Source organism: Leptodactylus fuscus, chromosome 3, assembly GCF_031893055.1.
Source record: "Leptodactylus fuscus isolate aLepFus1 chromosome 3, aLepFus1.hap2, whole genome shotgun sequence".
Classification (NCBI taxonomy): domain Eukaryota; kingdom Metazoa; phylum Chordata; class Amphibia; order Anura; family Leptodactylidae; genus Leptodactylus; species Leptodactylus fuscus.
In genome coordinates this window covers 196,509,998-196,535,768 of record NC_134267.1, presented here as the reverse complement: position 1 = coordinate 196,535,768, position 25,771 = coordinate 196,509,998, and the positions used below count along the sequence as shown (strand labels likewise).

General features: G+C 41.6%; 1 protein-coding gene across 1 annotated transcript; it reads right to left on the bottom strand.

Moving 5' to 3' along the window:
• Positions 1 to 12,767: 12,767 nt before the first annotated feature.
• On the bottom strand, positions 12,768 to 24,128 carry NRROS (negative regulator of reactive oxygen species). The gene is made up of 3 exons (XM_075266769.1): positions 23,792 to 24,128; positions 16,529 to 16,652; positions 12,768 to 14,890 (listed from the first exon to the last, which is right to left on the bottom strand). Exons 2-3 carry the CDS (start codon positions 16,634 to 16,636, stop codon positions 12,950 to 12,952), a joined length of 2,049 nt encoding a protein of 682 aa, XP_075122870.1. The 5' UTR covers positions 16,637 to 16,652; positions 23,792 to 24,128; the 3' UTR covers positions 12,768 to 12,949.
• Positions 24,129 to 25,771: the final 1,643 nt, after the last annotated feature.

Below are 25,771 nucleotides of genomic sequence, written 5' to 3'. Positions count from 1 at the left end.
CTTTACTTCTTCTTTTGAGAAATCAGTAGTATACATATGTAATGCCAGCTCATCAGGAAATTCTTATGTTGCATAACAATAGTGCAGATACCCTCAGCCTATCTTAGCGTGAAAACCAATCGGTTAACTAAGAGTATGTACACAGAGTTTTTTGCAGGTGGATTTTGACGCAGAATCTGCCTCAAAATCTGCCTGCAAAAAGGGCTCCCATTCATTTGAATGGGAGCTGCTCACCTTTTTTCCTGCTACCGTTTTTTTTTTTCCCCACTAGCAGCAAAAACAAGCGAGATGCCCCTTCTTCTCGCGGCGTTCGCGGCGTGAAACTCTTTCCTGATTAGGCCGATTCATTGCACTGCATCAGCATCCTGTTGCAGCTAGCCGTGCAGAGAATTCACACAGCGGAATTTGGTGTCCGCCATGTGAACATACCCTAAAGTGGATGTGGTGCTCTCTGAAGCATCACGGCTCCTTATGTCAGGGATTTGACAGTAGTTCCACCTCTACCATGATGGCTTTTTCTGCAGATAGAGCATCAATTTTAGAGTAGTGCAAAACCCCTTTAAAGGGGCTCTATCAGCAAAATCATGCTGATAGAGCCCCACATATGCGTGAATAGCCTTTAAAAAGGCTATTCAGGCACCGTAAAAGTTATATTAAACTACCATCCCCCCTTTCCCCCGTTTTAAAATAAAACCTTAAAACAGAATGTTATCTACTTACGCATCGTGCACGCTGGGCGGGCATTCAGGGTGCTCCGTCTTCTTCATCCACGCCTCCTCTTCCTCCGATGTCCTCGGATCCCGTTCTCCTCCGGCGCTCGCGAACTGACATTGCTTAAAAAAAATGGCCTGGGCGCATGCGCAGTAGCCGTAGTAGAAGCAGCATGCTACTGCGCATGCTCACAGGCCATTTTTTTTAAGCTATGTCAGTTCGCGAGTGCTGGAAGAGGATGGGACCCGAGGACATCGGAGGAAGAGGAGGCGTGGATGAAGAAGACGGCGCACCCTGAATGCCCGCCCACCGTGCACGTTCGGTAAGTTTATCACATTCTGTTTTAGGGTTTTATTTTAAAACAGGGGGGGTAGTTTAATATAGCTTTTACGGTGCCTGAATAGCCTTTTTAAAGGCTATTCACGCATATGTGGGGCTCTATCAGCATGATTTTGCTGATAGAGCCCCTTAAAATACTTGGCTGAAATACAATACATGATGCTCTCTCATTCTGTTGTTGGATAGTAAGACTCCACATGGACGGTTCCTTATAGTTTTCTATTATCATTGGTGCACAATAATAACTGTATTTGCCAACAGCTTAGGAGTTTACATGATAAAGCACCAGGAAACGTAGAATAAGGCAGTGGTAACTTCTGGTCAGTATCGAATCAACCTAAAGAACAAGGTGAAAGGAGATTCCAGGATTAAATAACCGATTCGACTATTTTTCTAGAAACAGCATCAGTTTTGTTCATGGTCTGTGTCAGGTATTACAGCTCTTATCTGCAATGCCAAACACAGCCCGTGGACAAAGTGGCGCTGTTTCTGGTTTAAAAGAAATCCTTTATTTCTAATCAAATCGATCACTTAGTATATTTTTGGCTTTTATTTTGCTGTAAATTCATTACATATAATTGTGGCCTTAGATCTAGAATCCTTATTGACCCCTTCACACAATGCAGTTTTAATGCAGACAATACTGATAGAACATGCCAGATTTTTTATGTATGATATATATTGAATCCAACAGGAAAACAAATGATATATGATATATGAAATTGTGATACTATATAGGCTCAGCATACCCCAAAAGAAGCCGGTGGATGCCGTACTATGGTTAGAATGATGTATTAGATTTTATTAAGCTACAATATATTTGTAGGAAATATCCATAAAAACATCCAGCATGCCAAAATATTATAAAATATAACTTTTACTAAGTTTGCATTAAAAAATCTTACAAATTGGATCCAAGATATAAAACAGCTATGAGTAAGGGACAAGAAATGTAATCCCGAAATGCGGAAGCCTGTTTGTTCTGTTTTACATCTTAGATTGATGAAGATTTTAATGCGAACTTAGTAAAAGTTATATTTTATAATATTTTGGCATACTGGATGTTTTTATGGATATTGCCTATTGACCAGCTCCTTATCAGTCGGGAGCCTTTCCGTGCAGCGTATTTAAGACTAATTTCTACTCCATGTCGGAAACTTGGGTTTGGGTTTGTATCATTGTTTGTACAATATGTTTGTGTTCTTGAATCTATCTTATATACCTTTTATTTCCTTAAGATCTACTCCTGATTTTAGATAAAACTGCACCAATCTTGTAGGTATCACATAAAATTACATGTGCCAGCATATTCTAAAGTCATGTCCTGTCCAGCAGATATATATATATATATATATATATATATATATATATATATATATATATATATATAATGCATTAAAAAGTAAAATTACTCATGAGGATTGATTTCTGGGGAAACTGTTCATCAATGGAACATGACTATACTGTATGTAATGCCAGACTGTACACTAATAAAACCATGAGACCGTATAGAAATTACAATGTTGCTTTGTTATTAGCAGATACATTTCAGATATTAATGTATTTTTGATTCTTCTTGAGCAATCCAAATTCGCAATGAACACTTATTTTCCTTCAAGAAAGAAGAAGTTGTGAGCAGGAAGCTACTGATCCGCAGGCCTTCTTCTTTCTTATCCTTCAGCATCTGATTTCCTCTGAAGAAACGTGCGTAGCATGGAGAACTGCACTAAAAGAGGAAGTGAATGGGCATGAAAGCCCCCTCCTTTACTTTCTTGCCAACGGTCAATTGCTTCTGCTCCCTTTAGGCTTCCTATATGTGTGGTGAAATGTTTTGCCCTGTTACTATATATAATACTGTTCTGTCAGAACAACTTTCATATTTAAAGAGAACCTTTCATTATCACCACCAAATCCAACTCTTTGCATCCTTCAATACACGCTGCTCCACTGATTTTTGGCTCATATAGAATTTTTTCTCTAGTCCTCGGCATTTCCAAGCTATCATTTCCATTATTTTTGATACAGTCAGGTGGGAGGTCCCTCTGCTGTCTGCTCCAGCTAAAGACCGCCCACCTGACCGTAGAGAGTATGATTCTGTTGAAAGTAATAGAAGTAGTTACTTGGGAATGGTGGGGACTAGAGAAAAAATTCCAACTGCACTAGAACCAGTGGAGTGGCACTTATCCAAGATCAAAAATAGTTGGAGTTAGTGGTCCTCTTCTTTTCACGACTAATTTTTTTGGGGACGTGGTGTGGAACAAGTTTCTCTACGTCAAATGAAGTGGTCTTGTCCAAAGAATGCAATTTGGGCCTCTTAAAACACCTTTCAAAGTAAATCCGAAACCTAACAAGTGCTTGATATTAGGACAGACAACTGGAGATGATATATATACATGATATTACACAGGGTTTCACTTTATAGAATATAAGGAAGGACAACCAACTAACTCTGTTTTGTTTTTTGTATATTAGTATCATTGTTTAGTTGTTTATAGTCTTTTCAAATGTAGCCATGTTCTGTCCTTTCACCTGGCCCTTCCCTACACCTCTTCTCCCTTCCCACCCTACCCCTGGAAGAAGGCACTTATCCTAAACACGCGTTGGGGTGGGTCAGGGGACTTTGGAGTGGACTCTGATGTTCAATATGGGTAGGTCATTTCATTTTGAATATTACTGTTACACTTATGGTGCTTAGTTAGAGCATTCACAGGACCTTTTTAGACACAATTGGCTATCTATGGGCTATTACTATTTATTACAAGGTTGTGTATTTTATTCACTTGAATCCTTTTCCCATGTGAGATAGGCTTGGGTATATATATATGGCTCATGTATGATAGTCTCTTGCACTACAATTGCACTATTTAATATTGGCTTGGATGAATAACAGTCTTTTTTGGACTCTCTTTTATGTTCATATGCTATGTCTGAGGATGCACACTGCGTGTTTCTGCACTCTTTTCAACATTAAAAGTTTATTGAAAGTTTTTTTTTAACATTTTATGAGAGGGGACAGGGTATAGGGGGGAGGGGGAACCAGAAACGGGTAATGGGGAGGGGGGGCGAGGGACAGGGTAGAATAACAAACTCTGACACCGCAGAGTCACCATACTAGCATGTGTAAAACAAAAAAAAGAACAAGCGTCAACAGGAATGAACATGTAAATGTAAAATCACAGGGCATAGGTACAGCAAAGGGAAAGACAACATTACAAGGGAGCACAAGGGAAAAAGGCTTGAAAATCGGCGGAATAGTAGCCATGTTTGTTGGTGTGCACTGTCATCCAGGCGGAGTTCAGCCACCAAGCTTTCCATGGAGCGCAAGTGAAGGAGCTCCTTCAACCAGGAGAGGAGTGAGGGGGGGCGTCTGGGACTTCCATAGTCTGTGGATCATTGATCTAGCTGCTACTAGCATGAATCCCAGAAGCCTGCGAGTGGGTTTCTGGTACTCACATGAGAATATGGAGAGGAGTAGAGGGGCAGGATCGTCCACCAAATCCACCCCCGTAACCTATGAGATGACCCGCCTAACCCCAGTCTAGAAGGGGCGCAGGAGGGCACATCCCCACCAGATGTGGGCCATTGTGCGTTTCTGCACTCTTTTATTACACATTTTTCATCTGTAAATTAGCCAAATTTTTGATTATTTAGACTGTGTGCGTATGTCTATGTGCATGTGCTAGCACCTTTTATGCAATAATTTTGTGTATGTATCATTCATCTTGTCCATGCATTGTCTTCGACCAATTTTTCTGTGTACTTGTATTTGTTCTCTTTGTGTTATGACATTAATACATTTTGTAATTTTATAACAATTTTTGTCTATGGTGAATACTTCCTTTTCTATTTTTTGTGGTTTATTTATTGTTTGAATTTTGGGGTACGATCTACAACAGAGCCTATAATTTTGGTTGGACACTTGTCTGTATAGGACATGATTTTTATATCACCCATTTGTACCATGTTCTTGTTGTATGCCTTCCATCCTACCGCCTACCCCTCTCAGGTCTTGTTTGCTTACCACACTATAATGTTATTATTTTCACTCGATTGAAAATTAAATAAATAGATTTAGGATAAAAAAAAATAAAAAAAAATTCTGTTTTTGTTAATATTGCCTCTAAAAAATGGAATAAAAAAAATTATTAAAAAGTTAAATGGATCCCAAAAAATTAAAGGGGCTCTATCAGCAAAATCATGCTGATAGAGCCCCACATATGCGTGAATAGCCTTTAAAAAGGCTATTCAGGCACTGTAAAAGTTATATTAAACTACCCCCAGTTTTAAAATAATAACCTAAAAAAGAATGTGCTCTACTTACGCATCGTGCACGCTGGGCGGGCATTCAGGGTCCGCCGTCTTCTTCATCCACGCCTCTTCTTCATCCGGTGTCCTCGGGTTCCGTCCTCCTCCGGCGCTCGCGAACGGACATTGATAAAAAAAATAGCCTGGGCGCATGCACAGTAGCCGTAGTAGAAGCCGCATGCTACTGCGCATGCGCCCAGGCCATTTTTTTTTTTATCAATGTCCGTTTGTGAGCGCCGGAGGAAGACGGGACCCAAGGACACCGGAGGAAGAAGAGGTGTGGATGAAGATGAAGACACATCCTGAATGCCCGCCCAGGGTGCACGATCCGTAAGTAGATAACATTCTTTTTTAGGTTATTATTTTAAAACGAGGGGGGTAGTTTAATATAACATTAGCGGTCTCCATTTACTTTAATAGGAGCAGAACTGCAGTAAACCTGCAACACAACACAATATACGGAGTAATTTGTTTCTGGCACACTGTACACTGTACCATGCCCCATAGCAGTCTGTAAAAGCTGATCTGTGTAGGGACTGGATATCAACCTCCCAACTCGTGAATATAGATATCCCAGAAAACTCCATTAGGCTAAGGCCCCACGGAACGTCCTGCAACAAAAAAACGCTGCAGCAACACATGCTTTAGACAGAAAGTTCACAGATTTTTCCTCTGCGGACTTTCTATAACAATTAAACCTTTGGGAAACCGCTGGCGTTTCTGTAGGTACAATTGACAAGATGCAGTTTCCAAAACCACGCCTGTTTTGACAATTGCAGTGTGTCCGTGCTGCGTTTTTTTCATGAGTGAACATAACATGAGTGAAATCATGTTATGGTGGGATCTGCACATCATACATATGGAAAATCACATGAGCATATAACAGATTTACACAGAAAGTCAGCCATATAAGTCTAAAATACCATAAAATTCCACACTGATATTTTGTCACATCCTTTATAATAAAAATAAATTGCAACACGTACACTTCCCCTTTAAAACTCTCTTCTTTATGTTGCAATAAATGACTGCGGAAGAGTTTGGGAGTCAACAGAATTTTTCTTGGATGATTTAAAAAGCCGTAATTATCAGTAGAGCTAATTATTTGCTTCTGTTCAATTTTTTGGTCAATAACTTTTTAACAAGCATTACATAAGTCAATAGTATAGCCAAATATAAGAAACTTTGTAATATAGCTTGTCAGAAATGAAGCTACTTCTTCTTAAAGGGATTCTATCATTGGTGTCAGTGGTTTTGAGATAAAGACATTCCTGGATAGCCTTTAAAAAGGCTATTCTACTACTACCCAGTGGCGTAACTACCGGGGAAGCAGAGGTAGCAGCTGCCACAGGGTCCGGGAAATTAGGGGCCGGCGACAGCTGCTACTGCTGCGTTTTTTATACTTAATAGGCCGTTACCGGCTGGTGTTATTCCAGCCGGTAATGGCAGGGGCCTGGATCGGTAAGTTACGCCATGGGCCCCACAAACACTATTATCATACATGGGGGTCTTTTCAGACCCCCGAGTATAATGATCGGAGGTCCGGGAGAGGTAAAGGGAACATAAAAAAACATAGTTACTTACCTCTCCGCGCTCCAGACAGACTTCGGGCCTAGTTGATTGACATCCCTGACGTCTCATGACTGGGGTCTGCGTCCCGGGTCATGTGACGTCCGAACGTCATTGAAGATGGCCGACACCACCGAGGACTGCAGTGGAGCCGGGGATAGGTAAGTGACAGTGTTTTTTATGTTTTTCTCCCCCTGGGTCTTCGATTATTGTACTCTGGGGTCTGAAAAGACCCCAGAGTATAATAATTGTTCATGGGTGTCCACAGTGGGGCATAATACTGTGTGCAGGGGCTACTATGGGGCATAATACTGTGTGCGGGGGTCAGTATGGGGCATAATACTGTGTGCGGGGGCCACTATGGGGTATAATACTGTGTGCAGGGGCCACTATGGGGCATAATACTGTGTGCGGGGGCCACTATGGGGCACAATATTGTATGCAGGGGCCACTATGGAGCATAATACTGTATAATGGTGCCATTATGGGGCATAATACTATGTACTGGGGCCACTATGGGGCATAATACCATGTGTGTGTGTGTGTGGGGGGGGGGGGTCAGTCGAGGTCTTCCCCGTCGGGGGGCTTGTCAAAAGTTCGCCAAATGGCCCCACCATTCCTATTTGCGCCACTGCTACTACCTCCTTTTTTTCGATTCTCCCCACCATTCTTTTGTAATTCTGGTTAATTACTTTATGTAAATGAGCCCACTGAGCACCCTGGGCATTCTCCAGGGCCTGTGAGCACCCCCATGTCATACCTTTATTCACGCCCCTCCATTGCTTGTGCCCCGTTTGACCTTCCTCCTCCCTGGATGTTCTTCCTGTCAGATTGCACTGCTGCATTTGAATTCTCGGGCATGCGCAGTTCGGCTCTGTTCAGAGTGGCACTATACATGCCCGAGCGCCATATTGTTTTAGCTCACTATAAAACAGCATACTGAGCAGTATGTTGAGTTCTATAGCAAGCTACACCACTTCAGTCCCTCATTTCAGCCACACATGTCTTTCAGAACGCAAACTTTCCTCTATGGCGGACTGGGCATTTGATGTTTGGGTGCTAAAATTAGTAGCAGTAATAAGTTGTCCCTTTTTCCTTACTATTTTTCTAAGGCTGGCCTCAGTCTCCGTTGCAGAGTCCGCCAAAAACCACTGGAGTAGAAGCGTATTCAGGAGGTTTGTTGGTCCTATACATTTGGTACTGGGTAGGGAGGACCAATGCAGGTTCCCCTCTCTAGGAGAACCGAATTGCTAGAAAACAAGGGTAGAGGAGAATTGGCATAAGGGTCATGGAAAGGGATTGTGGTTCAAGTAAATACCAAACAATAAAACCAACCTTTTTGATCTTCTATGTGCACTTTGTAAAGGGTATGTTACTGGCAGCAAAACAGTTAAAAACCAGTTGCAAATGTATAACCTGGCCTGTGCTTGAAAGGGTTAATGCTATACTGACATCTATGTTTATGAGATGGTATGGAGGTGAGAAAGATTCTGAGATAGTTACTTGTTGTGTGGTTTCCTGCTAAGTCACTCCGATAAACAGCCGCAGATTGCTCAAAGAACTGAAACTTCATAGTAAGGATATTTCAGATGCCGAGAAGCCTGACTTTATAATACCCTTGACATTTCATCTTTGACCTAAAGCTACAATTTATGTGAAATGTTGTGTTTGCCACCTCGTACTTTTGCTTCTGGTATATGTAGCAGGTTTCAGGGAATAGGTTGCGTACTTTGAATGCTGTTTTTACGTTTTCATCATATGAACATCTTTCTATCTAATATCTGACTACCTTCTCTAGCTGAGGTTACCCATATACATCTATTGAGATAAACATCTGACTACTACAGCAGAAAGCAACAGCATGGCAGGATTAGGTCTAAGCCTCTGTTACTGATCTATGGTCCCTGTTATCTGGAGCTATTGCACCCTGCAAATAGGACATCGGGGTTTTATTCTAGTTTTAGGATAAGGAACATACAAGACTTTGTCCATTTTAAGTTGCACAAAGTAAAAAAATATAAAAAAGCAGATAGTACATTTTTTGCAAGACCAGGTCTGACCTGTATAGTCTATATGGCAATATATGAACAGGGGCATATAAAGAATCCTTTATATGTTTTATAGGGCACGGGGAAAATTTACTATTCCCTCTACACCAGAAAGTTGGCCTAGATGAGAGTAGTTATGGTGCATTTTTTGGTGCATGGGCCTCTTTTGCAAAAAAAGATACACCACTTTCCTCCAGAGTAGAGGGATGTCTTAGCCCAAAATATTTACTATGACTTACACAAGATACTGGCATGAGTTACATAGAAAAGCAGCACCAGTTCCTGGCATAGATTTTAACTCTGGTGCTCAGAAGTCTCTAGATCATTCAGGTACAGTTCGCACTAGTCGGAGACTTTATGAAGACTGAAATATACAATGCCGGTTTTGATAAGTTTCCCCCACTGTGTGTATTTTCAGGGACCTTACTTTTCTGTTCTTTGTATTGAGCTGTATTAGTGCTGGTGCTGTATTTCTCTGCTGTGCTTGGTTCTCATGCTGTATGTATGTACTGAACTTGTTTCTGGTGCCACATGTTTGTTTGGTTGTGGCCAGGGGCAGATCCAGGGCAAGGTGAGCCGGGCAACCGCCCGGGTCCCCGCAGCGCGGCCCGGACCCAGCGCCGCACCTCTAATGGGGGCGGCAGCCTGGGCGATTCTTTTGTTCTTTTTTTTTTACTTTTTCTTTCTTTGAACCAGCGCAGGAGAGCTGCCGCTGTTGGCTTTCTAGCGGTATATAGAACTGCCTTTGCCCAAACCCATGAAAGATCCTCTTTAATATCGGATCCCGGAGAGGTGAGTAAGTGTTTATTATGTTCTCTCATCTCCCCTGGGGCTCCGATTATTATACTTGGGGGTCTGAAAAGATCTCTGAGTATAATAATAAAGCTTGAAGGGTCCACTGTGGCCCCTATAACCTCTATTATGCCCCACAGAGGCCCCCCTGCAACCTCTATTATGCCCCACAGTCTATTGTGCCACTGTGGGGCATAATATAGGCCCCAGACCCCTGGTAAGTAGGACCCCGCCAAAGTCAATCGCCCAGGGCCCCGCAAAGCCTGGATCCGCCACTGGTTGTGGCATAGTATCTTTGTATTTAATCTGTTTCTGGTATTTGCATATCTATTACTGAATGTGCATATATAGGTCTGTAAGTAATAGGTGGGTTTAATATAGCAAGAATGGGTAGGTGGTTGTGTGAACGTACCCTTAGTCTTCTTTTACATATACACCATCCTCACTATTCTCTCGTGTATGTTTTTTATTCATTGTTGTTCTTCTTTTGTAACCAGTTTATTAAGCCCAGTTCCTCTTTTTGAGTGCGTGTTTTCCTTTGCATGACAGCCTGTTTATCACTACATCATATGAGGTTAGTAAGATATTCCAATCTAACACATGTTTATCTCACTAAACCATTGAGACATGCAGGCTATGAGACCATACACACGTATACATTTTTGATAAGTGTCCATAGAAAATGGAAAGATCTGGAACATAGGAAAGCTGTGTAACAAATATTATTTTATCCTAGATGCCTATTTGCAGAGACTAGAGACATGAGGACCCGTAAAAATCAAAACAAGTCCTGTTAGCTTGGTTGAAATATTTCGCAACTTAGGCTTTGGTCACACTAGTGTTGTGTGACCGTTCAGTGATTCCCTCCCCAATTCCACCTGGGTTAGAAACCCGACAGACCCAGTTATAGTCTAGACCCGAAGTGGACCCAAGGAACGGTAGGTACCCTGTGTGAACCTAGCGTAAGGCCTCAGGCACACAGCACTACTTTTACAGGTCTCTTACAAAGTATGGTCACATTACTTTCTATGGGCTCATACACACAGCAGTACAGTTTGTGGATTTATGTCCAGGCTGTAGTGAAGATCTGAAAAATAGTAGAATAGTAGAATACCTGTCCGTATTCACGGCTCGGTCAATGCATGGGTCAGTGAAAATCTTGGATGACAAGCAGACTGCAACCCATGTGTCACCAGTGCCATTTTTACTGACCTGTACACTGTACACAATTGTGTGCATGAGGCCCAAGGCTGACCATACACATAAGATAGATGTTGGCCGAATGCTTGGTAAGCAGACAACTATCTCTCTCCTGACTCTACTAGACTTCTCAGCCAGCAGCTTATCTCTCCGAAAACAAAGGGATTGGGCATGTTGAAATCCACCTACCCAATCGTTATCTCTCCTGACACCTGTCCCCATACACATTCATTTTCTTCTGGTGGAAAACATACTCAAAATTACAATCTGGAAATTATGACCAATGTTGAGCAGTGAGGTATTCTGGGTATGTTTATTATCTAGGAAGCTTTTGCCGACTGCCACTGCCATACTCTGGGACTGATGATGGCTGGAAATATAATTAAAGCGAGTCTGTCACCAGAACCTAACATATTAATCCAGCCCCGCAGATAGATAGGTTACCATCACATTAATCAGAGTTTCACACTTGTGTCGTCACGTGCCCTCATGCCCAAACACCGTTATACATACCTGTGACACCAATATACAGTATATACCGCTACAGGTCCTTGCTCCAGCTTATGACATGTGCATACATTGGGAATACACGCTCCTGATTTGTATTTCTCTATTTTTGTACATGGTCTTCCCACTGGAGTAGGTATAACTACTGGGACTCTACCAAGACCTATATCCCAACACTTCATGTAATACTTATACTATTTGATATCATGTATGAACTTTGTATGCTACTTAAACATGAAACTACTATCATAAGTTATAAAACATTTTTATTTTTAACTTTGTTAAACAAGGAGTACCCAGAGTTATTTTTGATTTGTTGATCTGGCCGTGAGAAGCCCTTCCGATGGCACCCAAATTTACAGAATGGAGTGTGGAACAACACAAATGACTTATTTGTTGTTGTTGTTGCTGTTATTAATGGGGTTGTAAGCTTTAGCAATATCTTATCTCCATCCTTGCCAGATAGAGGAGCAGCTCCAAAAAGTTCTCTGAAGAACCCAACAAATTTGATGTACATGCTGAGATTATTATAGACATCCCATATGTTACTGCAGTGAACTTTACATAGCACACAAGTAACCGAACACAAGATGTTCTTTTATGGTTTTATTAAAGATTAATGTGAAAATGACAGATTTCACAGATTAGTCTTTTGTACTTTCCCTCTAAACTGAACATCCTGACGGATGAATAAGTAAATTGCGAAATTCAATGAATGTTTGCGCAGGACATACAGTATATTGTATAATATAAATATTCTAAAAATAGTCTGTTTAGGTAATTAATTATATCCCTCATGAAATAACAATTCCAGTACATCTTTTCTCTACATCTATGTCATTCCTCTGTTATTCCTCCTAGAAATTTCTTAAAATATTTGCAACTGGGTATTACCTTTCCCCTTGTTGAAAGGGTATGTCCTTGCACAGTTATACTGGCAGCAGTGATTAGACAATGGTAGACTGTATAGGAACATTGGAGTAGCACCCAACAAGCTGGACTGTCCTGCACGATCTTGGGTGGCTGAGAGGGTCCTCACTTACTATGGGGCCAGATACCGGTATAAGGCGTGGTTCACATCTGCGTTCGGTATTCCATTCGGAGTGTCCACATAAGTCATTCGGAGAGGAAAGTAGTTCATGAACTACTTTTCTCTCCGCATGTTCCATGCGGACAACATGCGGAAAACACATGGATCCCATTATAGTCTATGGGGTCTATGTGCTTTCATTGATCACCACTTGTCAATGTGCTCAGTATTCCATTTGGGGAGTCCCCAAGCAGATGTGAACCAGGCCTAACATTTGCCCTATGGTAATAACGGCTCTGAAAGCAATACAGCATAGAGTTCTGAGAAAATAGGTTCCAGAATTATTATTTCATGGACAATAATATTAGTTACTAAAGTGGGAGAGCCAACGTGTCCTCTTTAGAGGATGATGCTACATAATGCACTACTGATGCTTTTCATTTTATCATTAGTAACTTGAGGAAATCCGAAAATGTTTTTTGAACTTTTTAAGCAGTGGTTGCCTAAACATAAGGTATAAGAATATAAAAGCCGCCAACAAAGTCAGACAAGTGGGAAGAGAAAGGACCAGCGACAACAAAGTGCCTCCATTTCTCCAATGGCAACCATGAATGACAGAGTCAGGAAGCTCCTGTACAAGCATATAGTTATTGGAGAAATTACAAGTGACCTGCTTGACATCGGGGATCTTGATGCCATTGGACCCGGTCAGTACGCCATACCAGTCCAATTTACAGCAGTCAAAAGAGTTTCTACTAAGGTAAATGGTATTGAGGCTTCTTATGAGAGGTTTGTAGGAACTGGATACTGGAACTGAAGTTAGTTTGTTTTCATGGACATCCAAACACTGAAGAGTAAGATCCATTAATGACATTGGGAATGTAGTGAGGTTATTTTCTGATATATCGAGGGAAGTCAAGCTTTGGAATTCAGAGAAATCACTGTTGTCCACCAAGTGTAAGCTGTTTCGGAGAGAAAGAGATTTTAGCATCTTAGCAATATCTTGCAAAAAGTTAAGATTTTTAAGTTGGTTGTAAGAAACATCCAGATGTGTTAATGTAGTTCCATGGAAAATACGTTGCTTGTCCAATGTTAAACCACAACCTGATAACCAAAGGTATTGAAGAGATGGTATGTTCCTAAGGTCCACACAGTCCTGGTAACCAGCATTATTGGTGGAAGCAGAACATAGGGAGATCATGTTATGGCTCAAATCCAGGGTGCGTAGACTGTTCATGGTGCTAAAAATTTGCCTGGGCAGCTCCTGCAGTCTATTATGGCTCAGGTTAAGGTAATTTAGCTGGTGATGGCTGGAGCTGCTATCTTCCCAGCTTAGCTCTGACAGTCTATTATTACTGAGATCCAGAAAACTTAGATCACTTATAATATGTTTCTTTGATAAGTCAAATGCGCTTAAGCAGTTCCAATTGAGTTTCAGATAGGACATAGATGACATTGCAGGGAGAAAGTCATCTGGCAAATAATCAAATTGGTTTCTGCTAATATCTACAACATTTAAGGTGGAGAGATTACTTGGGATGGAATCTGGAAACAGGTCAACAGTGGTGATGCTGGACCTATTGTTTTTGAGAATGAGGAAATCTGTAAAGGTAGCATTTTGATCAAAGTGTTTGCTATAAAATTTCATTTTGTTGTCAGACAGCAGCAACGTGTGCAAGTGATGGTTCTTTGGCAAAAATGGAAAAAATAACAATTGGTTGTGAGAAATGTCCAATTTCTGCAGCTGAAACTCAATGTTGACTTCCCGTGAAAAGAACCATTCAATATGGTTGTAGCTAAGATTAAGGATTTGAAGCTGCGTCAGACTAAAGTCAACAATACATGGTAGTAGGTTGAATGCAAGATTCAGAGTCTTCAGGTTCACAAGGCTATCAAATGTTCCTAGTTCAATCTCATAAATGTAATTCCACTGAAGGCTCAGCTCTTTCAAGTTCCTCAGACCTTCAAAGGAGGATCTGTCCAAACGCATGATAACATTATAGTCCAGATTAAGGTACTCCAAGGAAGTCAAGTTTGTAATAAGTGTAGTTATCATGTCCTCATTAAGAGCATTTCTAGAAAGATCCAGCCACCTCAGGGACAAGGCAGATTTCAAGCTCAATGATACCAAAATATATTTTGTGTATATAGTGTTGTCCTGTAGTGATAGTGACTCCAGCTTTGAAGTGACCCTAAAGGCATTCGTGTCTATTCGAGCCACATTGTTGGATTTTAAACTCAAGTTGTTAAGATGAGGATACCGCTGCAATGTATCTTCATCGAGACTTTTCACATGGTTGTGATCGAGAAGCAGCTCTTGTATATCAGACGGGAGGTCTTTAGGAATTGATGTAAGATGTAAATATCTACAGTGTGCCACTTTGGAAACCTAAAGCAGAGACAATATGTTATATGATGTACACTAGAATTCAAGAAATTATGAGTAAAGCTGGCCATACACATTAAATGTATATGGACTAATCCAGAAAAAGTAGTAATTCAGCAACCAGTCTAATGTCGACTTAAAATTTTTTTTTCTTTTATTCAAACATTTAAAATTCCCCAAAATGACAAGAAACCAGTGAAAAAAAAATAGAAAAAACAGACACAGCACTTACATGCAGATGTTTCTTTGGATTACATGGAACAATGGATTACACGAAAAAAAGCCTTAACCGCCTACGCGTTTCAGGGTCAGAGCCCCTTCCTAATGACAACTTCACTAGTATATGGACTAAGCTCAAGATTTTGGGGAGAACAGCCAAGATAAGAGAGATAAGGTTCACTGTTAGATCTTAACTTCCTTTTGCTATCAGAGATAAGCCATCACCAAATGTATTTCGCAGCAGCTTACTACTCTTTCTACTCAGACTACATACATGTTTGGCTCAGTCCTGTATGCACATGCAAGCTCCTGGTCCCCCATGTAAAATATGTAATGAATAGAGATGAGCGAACAGTAAAATGTCCGAGGTTCGATATTCGTTACTACTCGAATCGAATATCGAACCCTATTATAGTCTATGGGGGGAAAATGCTCATTTCAGGGGTAGGCAACGTTCGATCAAATTACACTTACCAAGTCCACGAGTGAGGGTCGGGCTGGATCCTTCGTGCAGTCTTCTCCGTGCAGCATCCCCGCGGCGTCTTCTGGCTCTTCATTCACTCTGCCAGGCATCGGGCCTGGGCAGAGCCAACTGCTCATGCCCGCACTACAAGCGGACATGCGCAGTCGGCTCTGCCCAGGCCCGATGCCTGGCAGAGTGAATTCAGAGCCGGAAGACGCCGCGGGGAAGCTGCATGGAGAAGACTTCTAAAGGTAGGAGAATAACCAGCATTGATTGGCCGACTGTATAGCATTCGGCCAATCAATGCTGATTCTGCATCGAACTTTTACATTCGAACAGCGAGTGGTACTCGATCGAGTACGAGTATTTCGAATACCGTAGTATTCGATCGAATACCTACTCGATCGAATACTACTCGCTTATCTCTAGTAATGAAGCTTCTATCTATTATTTGCCCTTTGGAGTGGTGGTATATTATATAATTCAGAAGGACCTTTGGGTAACCTCTACAGCTATACCCTGCCACAACTCTCTATGGTTGGCCATGCACATTGTACACATTATCTCTCATGACCCCCCATAAACATTCAATTTTGTACATGTTTATGTAAGAGATACCAGTGATTTATCCTCCTGGAAAGATAGAACCAAGATATGGAAATCCATCATGCCTTCTTTTCCGTAACATTTTCATTAGACTGTCTCCCCACTCATACACATCTCACACACAGAACTTAAAGGTACACATAACAAGTCCTGAAATTTGTCATTTTTGGCCTGTATAGATCAGTTTTGCCTTTTCAGCATGCTAAATTTGTCAACCAATGCAAAACCATTCTAAAATGTTTTTCTTAAATGCTCATACTTTGTTGTAATGGATGGTGTGACATATTGAAATTAAATGAGTTTAATGCTATTTTCATCCAGACTGATATCCAGTAGGAGATGGGTGAACTTACCAGTTGGCAGCCACTGGGCGAGAAATGTTTTGCTCCATCAGAAATATTCATCCAGGGTAATAAAACGTATGTGTACATCAATAAACACCAAAAGGACGCAATGGCCATATCATCAGTAGATGTCCTGGAAAAGCAAAGAATACAGTTGTGATCAATGGTCATCTATTATACAGGACACATTCATTGGTGCTTTTTTAACCACCTCCTATGCATGTATTTAAAAATGACAAAAGTAGTTACCAAAAAACCCCAACAAAAACTGAAATAAACAATGCTGACTTTTTATATGACAAAGGTGACCACAGATCCCTCTATGTGTATTTCCTGTTCTGTATTAAAGAATAATTAAAAGACATTGGAGAAGATTTACCAATCAACTTGAGGCAGAATTCTGCTGCGCATGACATTTGCCATAATAAGAAAGTGTTTTTGGACACTTTTTTGTGCTGCAGTCAACAAAGGGGAATTGCTTAATGGACAGTGGATGTAATTTAAAAGGGTTTTGCCATCTCAGGGTTTCACCTTCTCTCTTGTCTCCTCTTCCATCCACTTCCTGGTTTCAGTGACAAGTTAATGGGCAAACTTAGTCTAATGTACAACCAAGCCAGCAGCTTCTTTCTGGGATGGTACAACTGTTAAGTTATATAATAACGCACAACGTTATTAGAACTCTATTGGGAGGCTTTTTTTGGTGGTTGATTTTGAGGAGGATTCAGCATCAAAATCCTCGCCAAAAAACTCTGTATGCACTGTCCCTAATAACTCCTAGGAACTCGTGATACCTCTGTGGCTGACCTTGCATTTTGTGATGTTTAGTTTATACCAAAGCAGGCACTAAAATAAATGTTTCCAGAATTTAGTGCACTACATTCCCACTCTTTCCCAATGGCAGATGTCAAAGGTTAAAGAAGAGTGAATGTTGAATTGTAATGTACCCAATCCTTTGCCTTTAAGGAAGACAATGTGCCATCAAAATTATAACAATGGCAGCTAACAGATGCTCACTTAGAAAAGGGGTTGTCCAGATCGAGTAATCTGAGAAAATGCTGAGCAAAGCTGAAAATACATAGTAAATTTATATGTCTACTATACTTTTTTTCCCCAAGTATGCTTTTTAATCATTTGCATAAAGATTCTTTCCAGTCATTTGCTAAACAGTCCAACCTTACAAGACTGGCACAAAGTCTTTCCTCCTCTAGGTCACATGAGTTGTACTCTACAATACATTCTGCATGAAGTAGTACATGTGTGTTTAAGATTTCTAGAACAATGACTTCATAAAAAGAATAAAACAAATTGCTGCCCCCCTCCACCTCCCAATAAACACCGCATGGCTGTAGACTCCATTATTATATAGGACCTGCTCTGTAAATATTAGGAGCATCAGAAGAGAGCACCAAACACACTCAGAGTGCACACTCAGTTACATACATGAAGAATACAGTAGTTGTAAATATATCCCTCAAATAGTAATCACAACACTGCTTAGCTTGATCCCCCTCATTTTCTGCAGCCACAGCTGTAACCTGCCTCACTTCCCCTCAGCCACAGAGGGTTCCCCCTTCCACTTTCAGTAGTTGCAGTTTTCTCCCCAAACATATCAATGAAGCCATGATCATTACATGTCTCTACAATAAGCAGTGTCCCCCTTTCTTCCCGTTGAAAGAACACAGAAAAAAATAACTATTATTGAGGTTGACTCTAGTGCAGCAGAGGGGAGGGAAAACTGAAAAAGGTCACCGAAAGAGAGTGTATTCACCACTAGGGACTACATCACCGTAGTAAAATCAACAGGAAACTTGTATCAATCATGGAGTGTTCCAGCCAAAGTAGAGACCTCTCCCATCAATAACTCACCACCAAGGTCAAGGCAGGAAGAGTTCTTTTATAACAGTTAAACAGTCAGATACAGGGTAAGTGGAACAGATTTAGATATGTTTTACAGGTAGAGGTCAGGGCAGGTAGAAAAATCTCAGACAAAAAGGTAAACATACAGAGGTCAGGGCAGCCAGAAAAAGCTCAGACAAAAAGGTAAACATACAGAGGTCAGGGCAGGTGGAAAAAAGCTCAGATAAAGGTAAACATGCAGAGGTCAGGGCCAGCAGAATAAGCTCAGATAAAGATAAACATGCTGAGGTCAGGGCCAGCAGAATAAGCTCAGATAAAGATAAACATGCTGAGGTCAGGGCTGGCAGAACAAGCTCAGATAAAGGTAAACATGCAGAGGTCAGGGTGGTACAACAAGCTCAGATAAAGGTAAACATGCAGAAGTCAGGGCTGGCAGAACAAGCTCAGATAAAGGTAAACATGCAGAGGTCATGGCCAGCAGAACAAGTTCAGGAAACATGCAGAGGTCAGGGCCAGCAGAACAAGCTCAGACAAAGGTAAACATGCAGAGGTCAGGCCTGGCAGAACAAGCTCAGATAAAGGTAAACATGCAGAGGTCAGGGCAGGCAGAACAAGCTCAGATAAAGGTAAACAAGCAGAGGTCAGAGCCAACAGAACAAGCTCAGATAAAGGTAAACATGCAGAGGTCAGGGCAGGCAGAACAAGCTCAGATAAAGGTAAACAAGCAGAGGTCATGGCCGGCAGAACAAGCTCAAGAAACATGCAGAGGTCAGGGCCAGCAGAACAAGCTCAGACAAAGGTAAACATGCAGAGGTCAGGCCTGGCAGAGCAAGCTCAAATAAAGGTAAACATGCAGAGGTCAGGGCCGGCAGAACAAGCTCAGGAATCATGCAGAGGTCAGGGCAGGCAGAACAAGCTCAGATAAAGGTAAACAAGCACAGGTCATGGCCGGCAGAACAAGCTCAGGAAACATGCAGAGGTCAGGGCCAGCAGAACAAGCTCAGACAAAGGTAAACATGCAGAGGTCAGGGCAAGCAGAATGAAGTGGAACTTTAACAGGTGGCCAGAAAGCACGCAGAAACAGAGGTTGTAGGTAGGATGCAGACCACGGAGACACAGAGGGCAAAACATGAAAGCTGTTGGCCGCCAAAGGTGAAGAGAGTTGCCAGCTGTCACAGTCTGCCAGAACTACATTAATACAATATGTACACCCAGTGTCAGAGTAGTCTGTGATCACCGCTGATGGTGTCTTTAGAGTAGGGCCACTGATAGGTATACGATGATAAAAGCCCGTCATATTGAATTTTAGCAATAACAGTGACAATTTGTTTTTTTGCCATATTGTGTATGAAACATACTGTGTATGATAATAAGATCCAAAGTAGATATCATAGAACAGTCTCTAAGTAGGTGTTCTGGAAATGTAAAGCTGTGGTTTGTGAAGTGAGTGTGAATTTGCCCATCTCAGTAACTTCTGATCACTGCAGATACTAGCTTATTTGATATGACTGATACTGAGCATTCATGCTGATAATCTCTTCATCTATGGAAAATTATTATCAAAGAAGGTTACAGATTATCTTTACTGTCACACTGCATGTAGCGGTGACCGGCCTAGAATTTCTCATACAGAGAAATGCCAATTTCATTGTGGGAAAATTATTCTGATATGATCAAATATATTGTGTCAGCAGTAGTGACCTCTTGCTGATAATCCCAGGTTAGTGACGTTAAACCAAATAACAACAAAAGAACTTAGAACGCCAATGCTAGAGTTCAGAGACAATTCTATCAAACTCCTGGATAGACACCATCCATGAGCAAGGTTATCAGCTTAGTTGGTCACATGGCTGTGCTACAGCTCAGTCCCATTAATTTGAATAGAACTGAGCTGCAGCATGGTGATGTGACCAACAGACATAATGTCACTTGCTGAGAAAGTGGAGCTCTTGGGTGGTGTCTGTCCAGGAGAGTACTACAGTTGTCTCTGAAGTGCGTTGGGTGAGGTTGGGTTGGGGTGGAGGCTTCTAATCCTGGACAGAACTGTAGCTACTAGGTTTTCCTTCGCCCAGGGTAAAGGCTCAGTTCACTACTTTTCATGTTGCCCCCTGACAACCAGCACCTTTGGCACATGCCCAGTTGCATACATAGGTATGGCGGGTCCCCATGGCGAACTTTTGACATGGGCCCCCCCACCCCGACCGACACCAAAGACCTCGATCGCCCCCCCTCCTCCGCATTCTTGCGCGCTCTATTATGCCCCATAGTGGCCCCTGCACTCAGTATTATGTCCCATAATGGCCCCTCCACACAGTATTATCCCCCATAATGGCCCCTACACACAGTATTATGTCTCTCACTGGCCCTTGCACACAGTATTATCCCCCATAATGGCCCCTGAACACAGTATTATGTCCCTTAGTGCCCCCTGCACACAGTATTATGTCCCTTAGTGGCCCCTGCACACCGTATTATGTCCCTTAGTGGCCTCTACACACAGTATTATGTCTCTCAGTGGCCCCTACACACAGTATTATCCCCCATAATGGCCCCTGCACACAGTATTATGTCCCTTAGTGGACCCTGCACACAGTATTATGTCCCTTAGTGGCCCCTACACACAGTATTATGTCTCTCAGTGGCCCCTACACACAGTATTATCCCCCATAATGGCCCCTGCACACAGTATTATGTCCCTTAGTGGCCCCTACACACAGTATTATGTTTCTCAGTGGCCCCTGCACACAGTATTATACCCCTTAGTGGCCCCTGCACACAGTATTATACCCCATAGTGGCCCCTGCACACAGTATTATGCCCCACTGTGGACACCCATAAACAATTATTATACTCTGGGGTATTTTCAGACCCCAGAGTATAATAATCAGAGACCCAGGGGAGATAAAAAAAAAACAAAAAAAAAACACTGTTACTCCACCTATCTCCCGGCTCCGGTGCAGTCCTCCGCTGTCTGCCTCCGCAGTAGTCCATCTTTTATGACGTCAGACGTCACATGACCCGGGACGCAGGCTCGTGGAGAGGTAAGTAACAGTGTTTTTTATGTTTCTTACCTATCCCTGGCCTCCGATCATTATACTCGGGGGTCTGAAAAGACCCCCGAATATAATGACAGTGTTTGTGGGGCCCACGGCGTCACTTACCGATTCCAGCCTTGCCAGGATCGGTAAGTAAATAGGGCCCGTTACCGGCTGGAGTAACTCCAGCCGATAACAGCCTATTAAAAAAAATGCAGCGGTAGTGGCTGATGCCGGGCCCCCTAATGTCCCGAGCCCTGTGGCAGCTGCCTCTGCTGCTACGGCGGTAGTTACGCCACTGCACATGCCCCATTTGCTTCCCCAGCTACTCCCCTATCCTGGCAACTCCCTTTAACACTTTACACTGCGGCACCTATATTCTATCAACATTTTTGAGGAATCCAACCTGTTGCCAGTCTTGTCAGACTGCCTTTAGTGACAAATTTTCTCATAATGTATTTCTTCTATGTCACTCTTTAGTTTTATGTTCTGTTACTAAAATTTCCCCATAATAGTAAAAATCATCAAATACACGTGAAAAAACCCACACCTATAAAACTAAAATTGCTGTAAAACTCTGCATGTAATTATTTTTCTGGAAGATATGTAAATGATTACCAGTGTGGTCTGATAGGTCACCGATCTTGCCACAAGAAGGCATACAAGTTCTTCCCCCAATGCCATATAAAAAGACTCTCAGGGCCACCTTTGGGTAGTGTACCTCTTGGTGATAAATCATTGACTACAAGATATATCTTTACTCAAATACACTCAAAGACATTTTGCCCAATTGACAGACTTTGATATTGGGGACATGATTTGATGGAGAGAAGCAGGATGGTCGTTTTGACGAATTGCCTGCCATGTAGACTGTTCTAATGTAGCTGTTAGGGGGTCTTAGGAGCTGTATTTAGCATGCACACATGGCAAACAGGATCTGGACAGCCCAGACAGACAACCAATAGAATGGATTATTTGATCAGTCAACACTCATGAGTAGCTCCCACAGTTTCTTTGTCCACCATCCAGACATAGATAGCACATTCATTACATACTCCTGTCTCTGTCTGGGCCATGTTCAGACACTTAGAGTTTGGGGACACTGAGCATTTTATGTGCCCTGCCATTGACAGACAGCCACCTTTGCCTTCATTTGCAATGGTAAAATGAACATGAAATCTAAACTGCTATGGACTGGGACAGTATTGTCTTTAGTAATGAATCCAAGTTCTCTTTGGGAATTGATGACGGTCGGGTTTGAATCAGGCTTCCCAGGAATGTCTCTACCAGATCATAACATTTCCTTGGCCTGCCCAATTGCCAGATTTATGAGTATTTATGTGAGCAAGCGGGACAACAGCTCTGGCGACCTACAATTGTGTAGAATGTACAAGTCCACTGGGTAAATGTAACACAGTATAACTTACGCAAACTTGCCTCCATGCCCACCCATATCTTACCTTGTATCCAGGCTAAAGGCAACCCAATGTTTCAGTTGAACAGTTTTCCCCAATATTCCCCTCTAATATTATCACCACTTACGTATATCATCATTACATTCGCACATAGAAAGTGTTATCCCATTCCATCAGCTCCTTCTTGATGCATTATATTCTTTGTCAATGAGTGTATAATGTCAGACGGTCAATCTAATATGGAGGCTACTCTGCCAAGACCACTGCAGGGAAAATCTAGGTTTATATGACAGCCATTCCAATGAACAGATATCCATATAATCCATTGGAAAACTGGATCCAGTTGTTGTGCCTCTTGGATGGACCACAGAGGGGTATCCTTTTAGGATGTTGCCCTCCATAGACTTTAATCTGTGTTGAACAACCAAACTAAGACACACGTGCAAAAAGATTGCATGCAATTAAAATTGCCATTAAAACCTCCAAATTTGTAAATTTACTTAATTTACCTAATTGGCACTTATTTTTGGAACAGATGGATACAAATACTTATATGATGCTAGCATCTTGGCAGAAGCCTTCACAGGGGTAGCTATGGAAATAGGAAGATATAAAGTGTGTGACCGCAGGTTACCAAGCCCAGGAGGGTGTGTAAGCCTAAATTGAGTTCACAACCTTCCACAATATTTTGGTGCATAGTTTTTGGCATGTCGCCTATCTCACCTACACATGTAATATTGAGGCTGAGAATATCTACAGAGAGTTAGAATCTTGTCATCATAATATAATGTATTTTCTAGGGTTAATCTTCAAGCTGGTGGTTCAACGTCAACTTCAGCCTCCTACGTGTCCCCATATACTGTGCTCCCTATACTAATACTTTAACAGTATAACTCCTTTGATTCATTCATTCAGTTGCTTGTGGGCTAGAAAACCCCAGAAGACACAATAAGAGAGTCACTTACCACACATAACACAGAGCACACCATCTTGGGTTCCACTTGAGCTGCTTGGGGCCACAGGAATGAATGAAGAAGTGGTGTCATCGCAGCCAATGACCTCGGGATGTAGAATTGGAAGTCAATAACACAAGCCACAAAGTTAACCTATAACAATGGTCTGGAATTATTCCGCAGAGAAGTTGGTGAAAATCTCACAGCTTCAGGCATGTAAAGGTCAGCAAGGCAAGAAGGAGGTGAGGTAACATTAGACGTGAGGGCAAGCAAGTGCCAATGTGGACGTCTGTAGCATGTGACTTAGGGCTACACCGCTTAGTAGTAGAGCGAGGGGATGCATGTGGTCTGCTCTACATGGCACATTCTGAAGCAGAACGAGCAGAACTGCACATTTCTAAAATGTAGAGGTTATTTTAGATCTTGCGGAAGGAAATAACGGAAACCAAAGTCACATGGACTGCTGTGAAATGAAAAAAAAAGTTTGAAAGCAGTCACCAGGCTGTGCGTCACCTATAGGTAGTTCTTCTTTTTCTTCCTCTGGGTTTTTTCTATACTTTTCTTAGTACTGTACATCAAGAAACTTCGCTGGTAACAAGATTTGCAAGGCACTAAAATATAGTCCCACTTTAAGATACAATGTTCTTACATCTTTTTACATGGACAAACAGTCTGGCTTTGACTAGGGGTGAATTCACATGTGGCAGATTTGCTGCTTAAAGTTTTTGCATCTGTCCCATTATTGCAGAAATCTAGGTCCCTCCCAGCAAACCAACCCTATTAAGATGAATGGAACTGAAGAACAGAGGAATGGATAAGGTTACATAAATATATACCTATGGCCCTGCATTTATTCTTATTAACCCCTTCCCATTTTTTTTTTTTTTTTTTTTTTTTTACTCAATGCCTTCCAAAAATCTGCACTTTTTTCTGTTCACAGAGCTTAATGTTTTTGGAACAAATTGTACACATTTATATGTGTTCTAGGGAAAGGGAGGTGATTTTAATTTTTACTTTTTTATTTTTTCATGCTTTTTGAACTTTTTTTTTGAACTTTTAATTTGATTCTTTCATGCTTTTTCAACTTCCCCATCACTAATTCAATACACAGAAATGCTAATTTTTAGTAATTATATTTGTAAACTTATATTTAGATTTGTAACTCATCAGCCCTACTGCCCCTGAGAACATCAGATCACAACCTGGTGCATCTGCGACCTGTGTCCAAGCCACTTGTATGTAGAGAACCAATTGTAACCCACACAGTGGATATATGGTCTGAGGAGTGCGATGAGGCTCGGAGGGATTGTTTTGACACAACTTTATGGGAAGAGCTGCAGGATTTCTATGAGGAGGACATGGGAAGTCTCACACACTGCATAACAGACTACATTGATTTTTGTGAGGACAACATGGTACCCACAAAAGTGGTGAGGTGCTCTCTAACAACAAACTATGAATTAACCCTAATATAAAAGCTCTTCTCAAGGAGAAAAAGATGGTATTTAGGTCTGGAGAGAAGGAAAGACAAAAGGACGTTCAAAAGGAAGGCATCATATCCTGGGGACATAGGTTTATAAGGAATCGGTCCTATCAGACTAATCTGATCAGCTTCTATGAGGAGGTCAGTTCAAGACTGGACATGGGTCATGCATTAGACGTGGTGTACCTGGACTTTTCAAAGGCTTTTGATACTGTACCACATGAAAAATTGTTATGTAAAATGAGAATGTTGGGACTTGCGGAAAACATATGTATTTAGGTTAGCAAGTGGCTCACTGATAGGAAACAGAGGGTACTTGTTAATGGTAAATATTCAGACTGGTCCACAGTCACCAGTGGAGGCCGCAGGGGTCAGTATTAGGTCCTCTCTTGTTTAATATCTTTATTAATGACCTGGTAAAGGGTTTACAAAGCAGGGTGTCCATATTTGCAGATGATACTAAACTTTGCAGGGTAATCAATAATGAGGAGGATAGTAAAATATTACAA

Excerpts from the sequence above, each read along its gene's own strand:
- NRROS (XM_075266769.1), bottom strand. The coding sequence starts at position 16,636 with ATGGCCATTGCGTCCTTTTGGTGTTTATTGATGTACACATACGTTTTA. Across the intron at positions 14,891-16,528 it reads CGCCCAGTGGCTGCCAACTG|GTTTCCAAAGTGGCACACTG; the intron begins GTAAGTTCACCC and ends TCTCTGCTTTAG.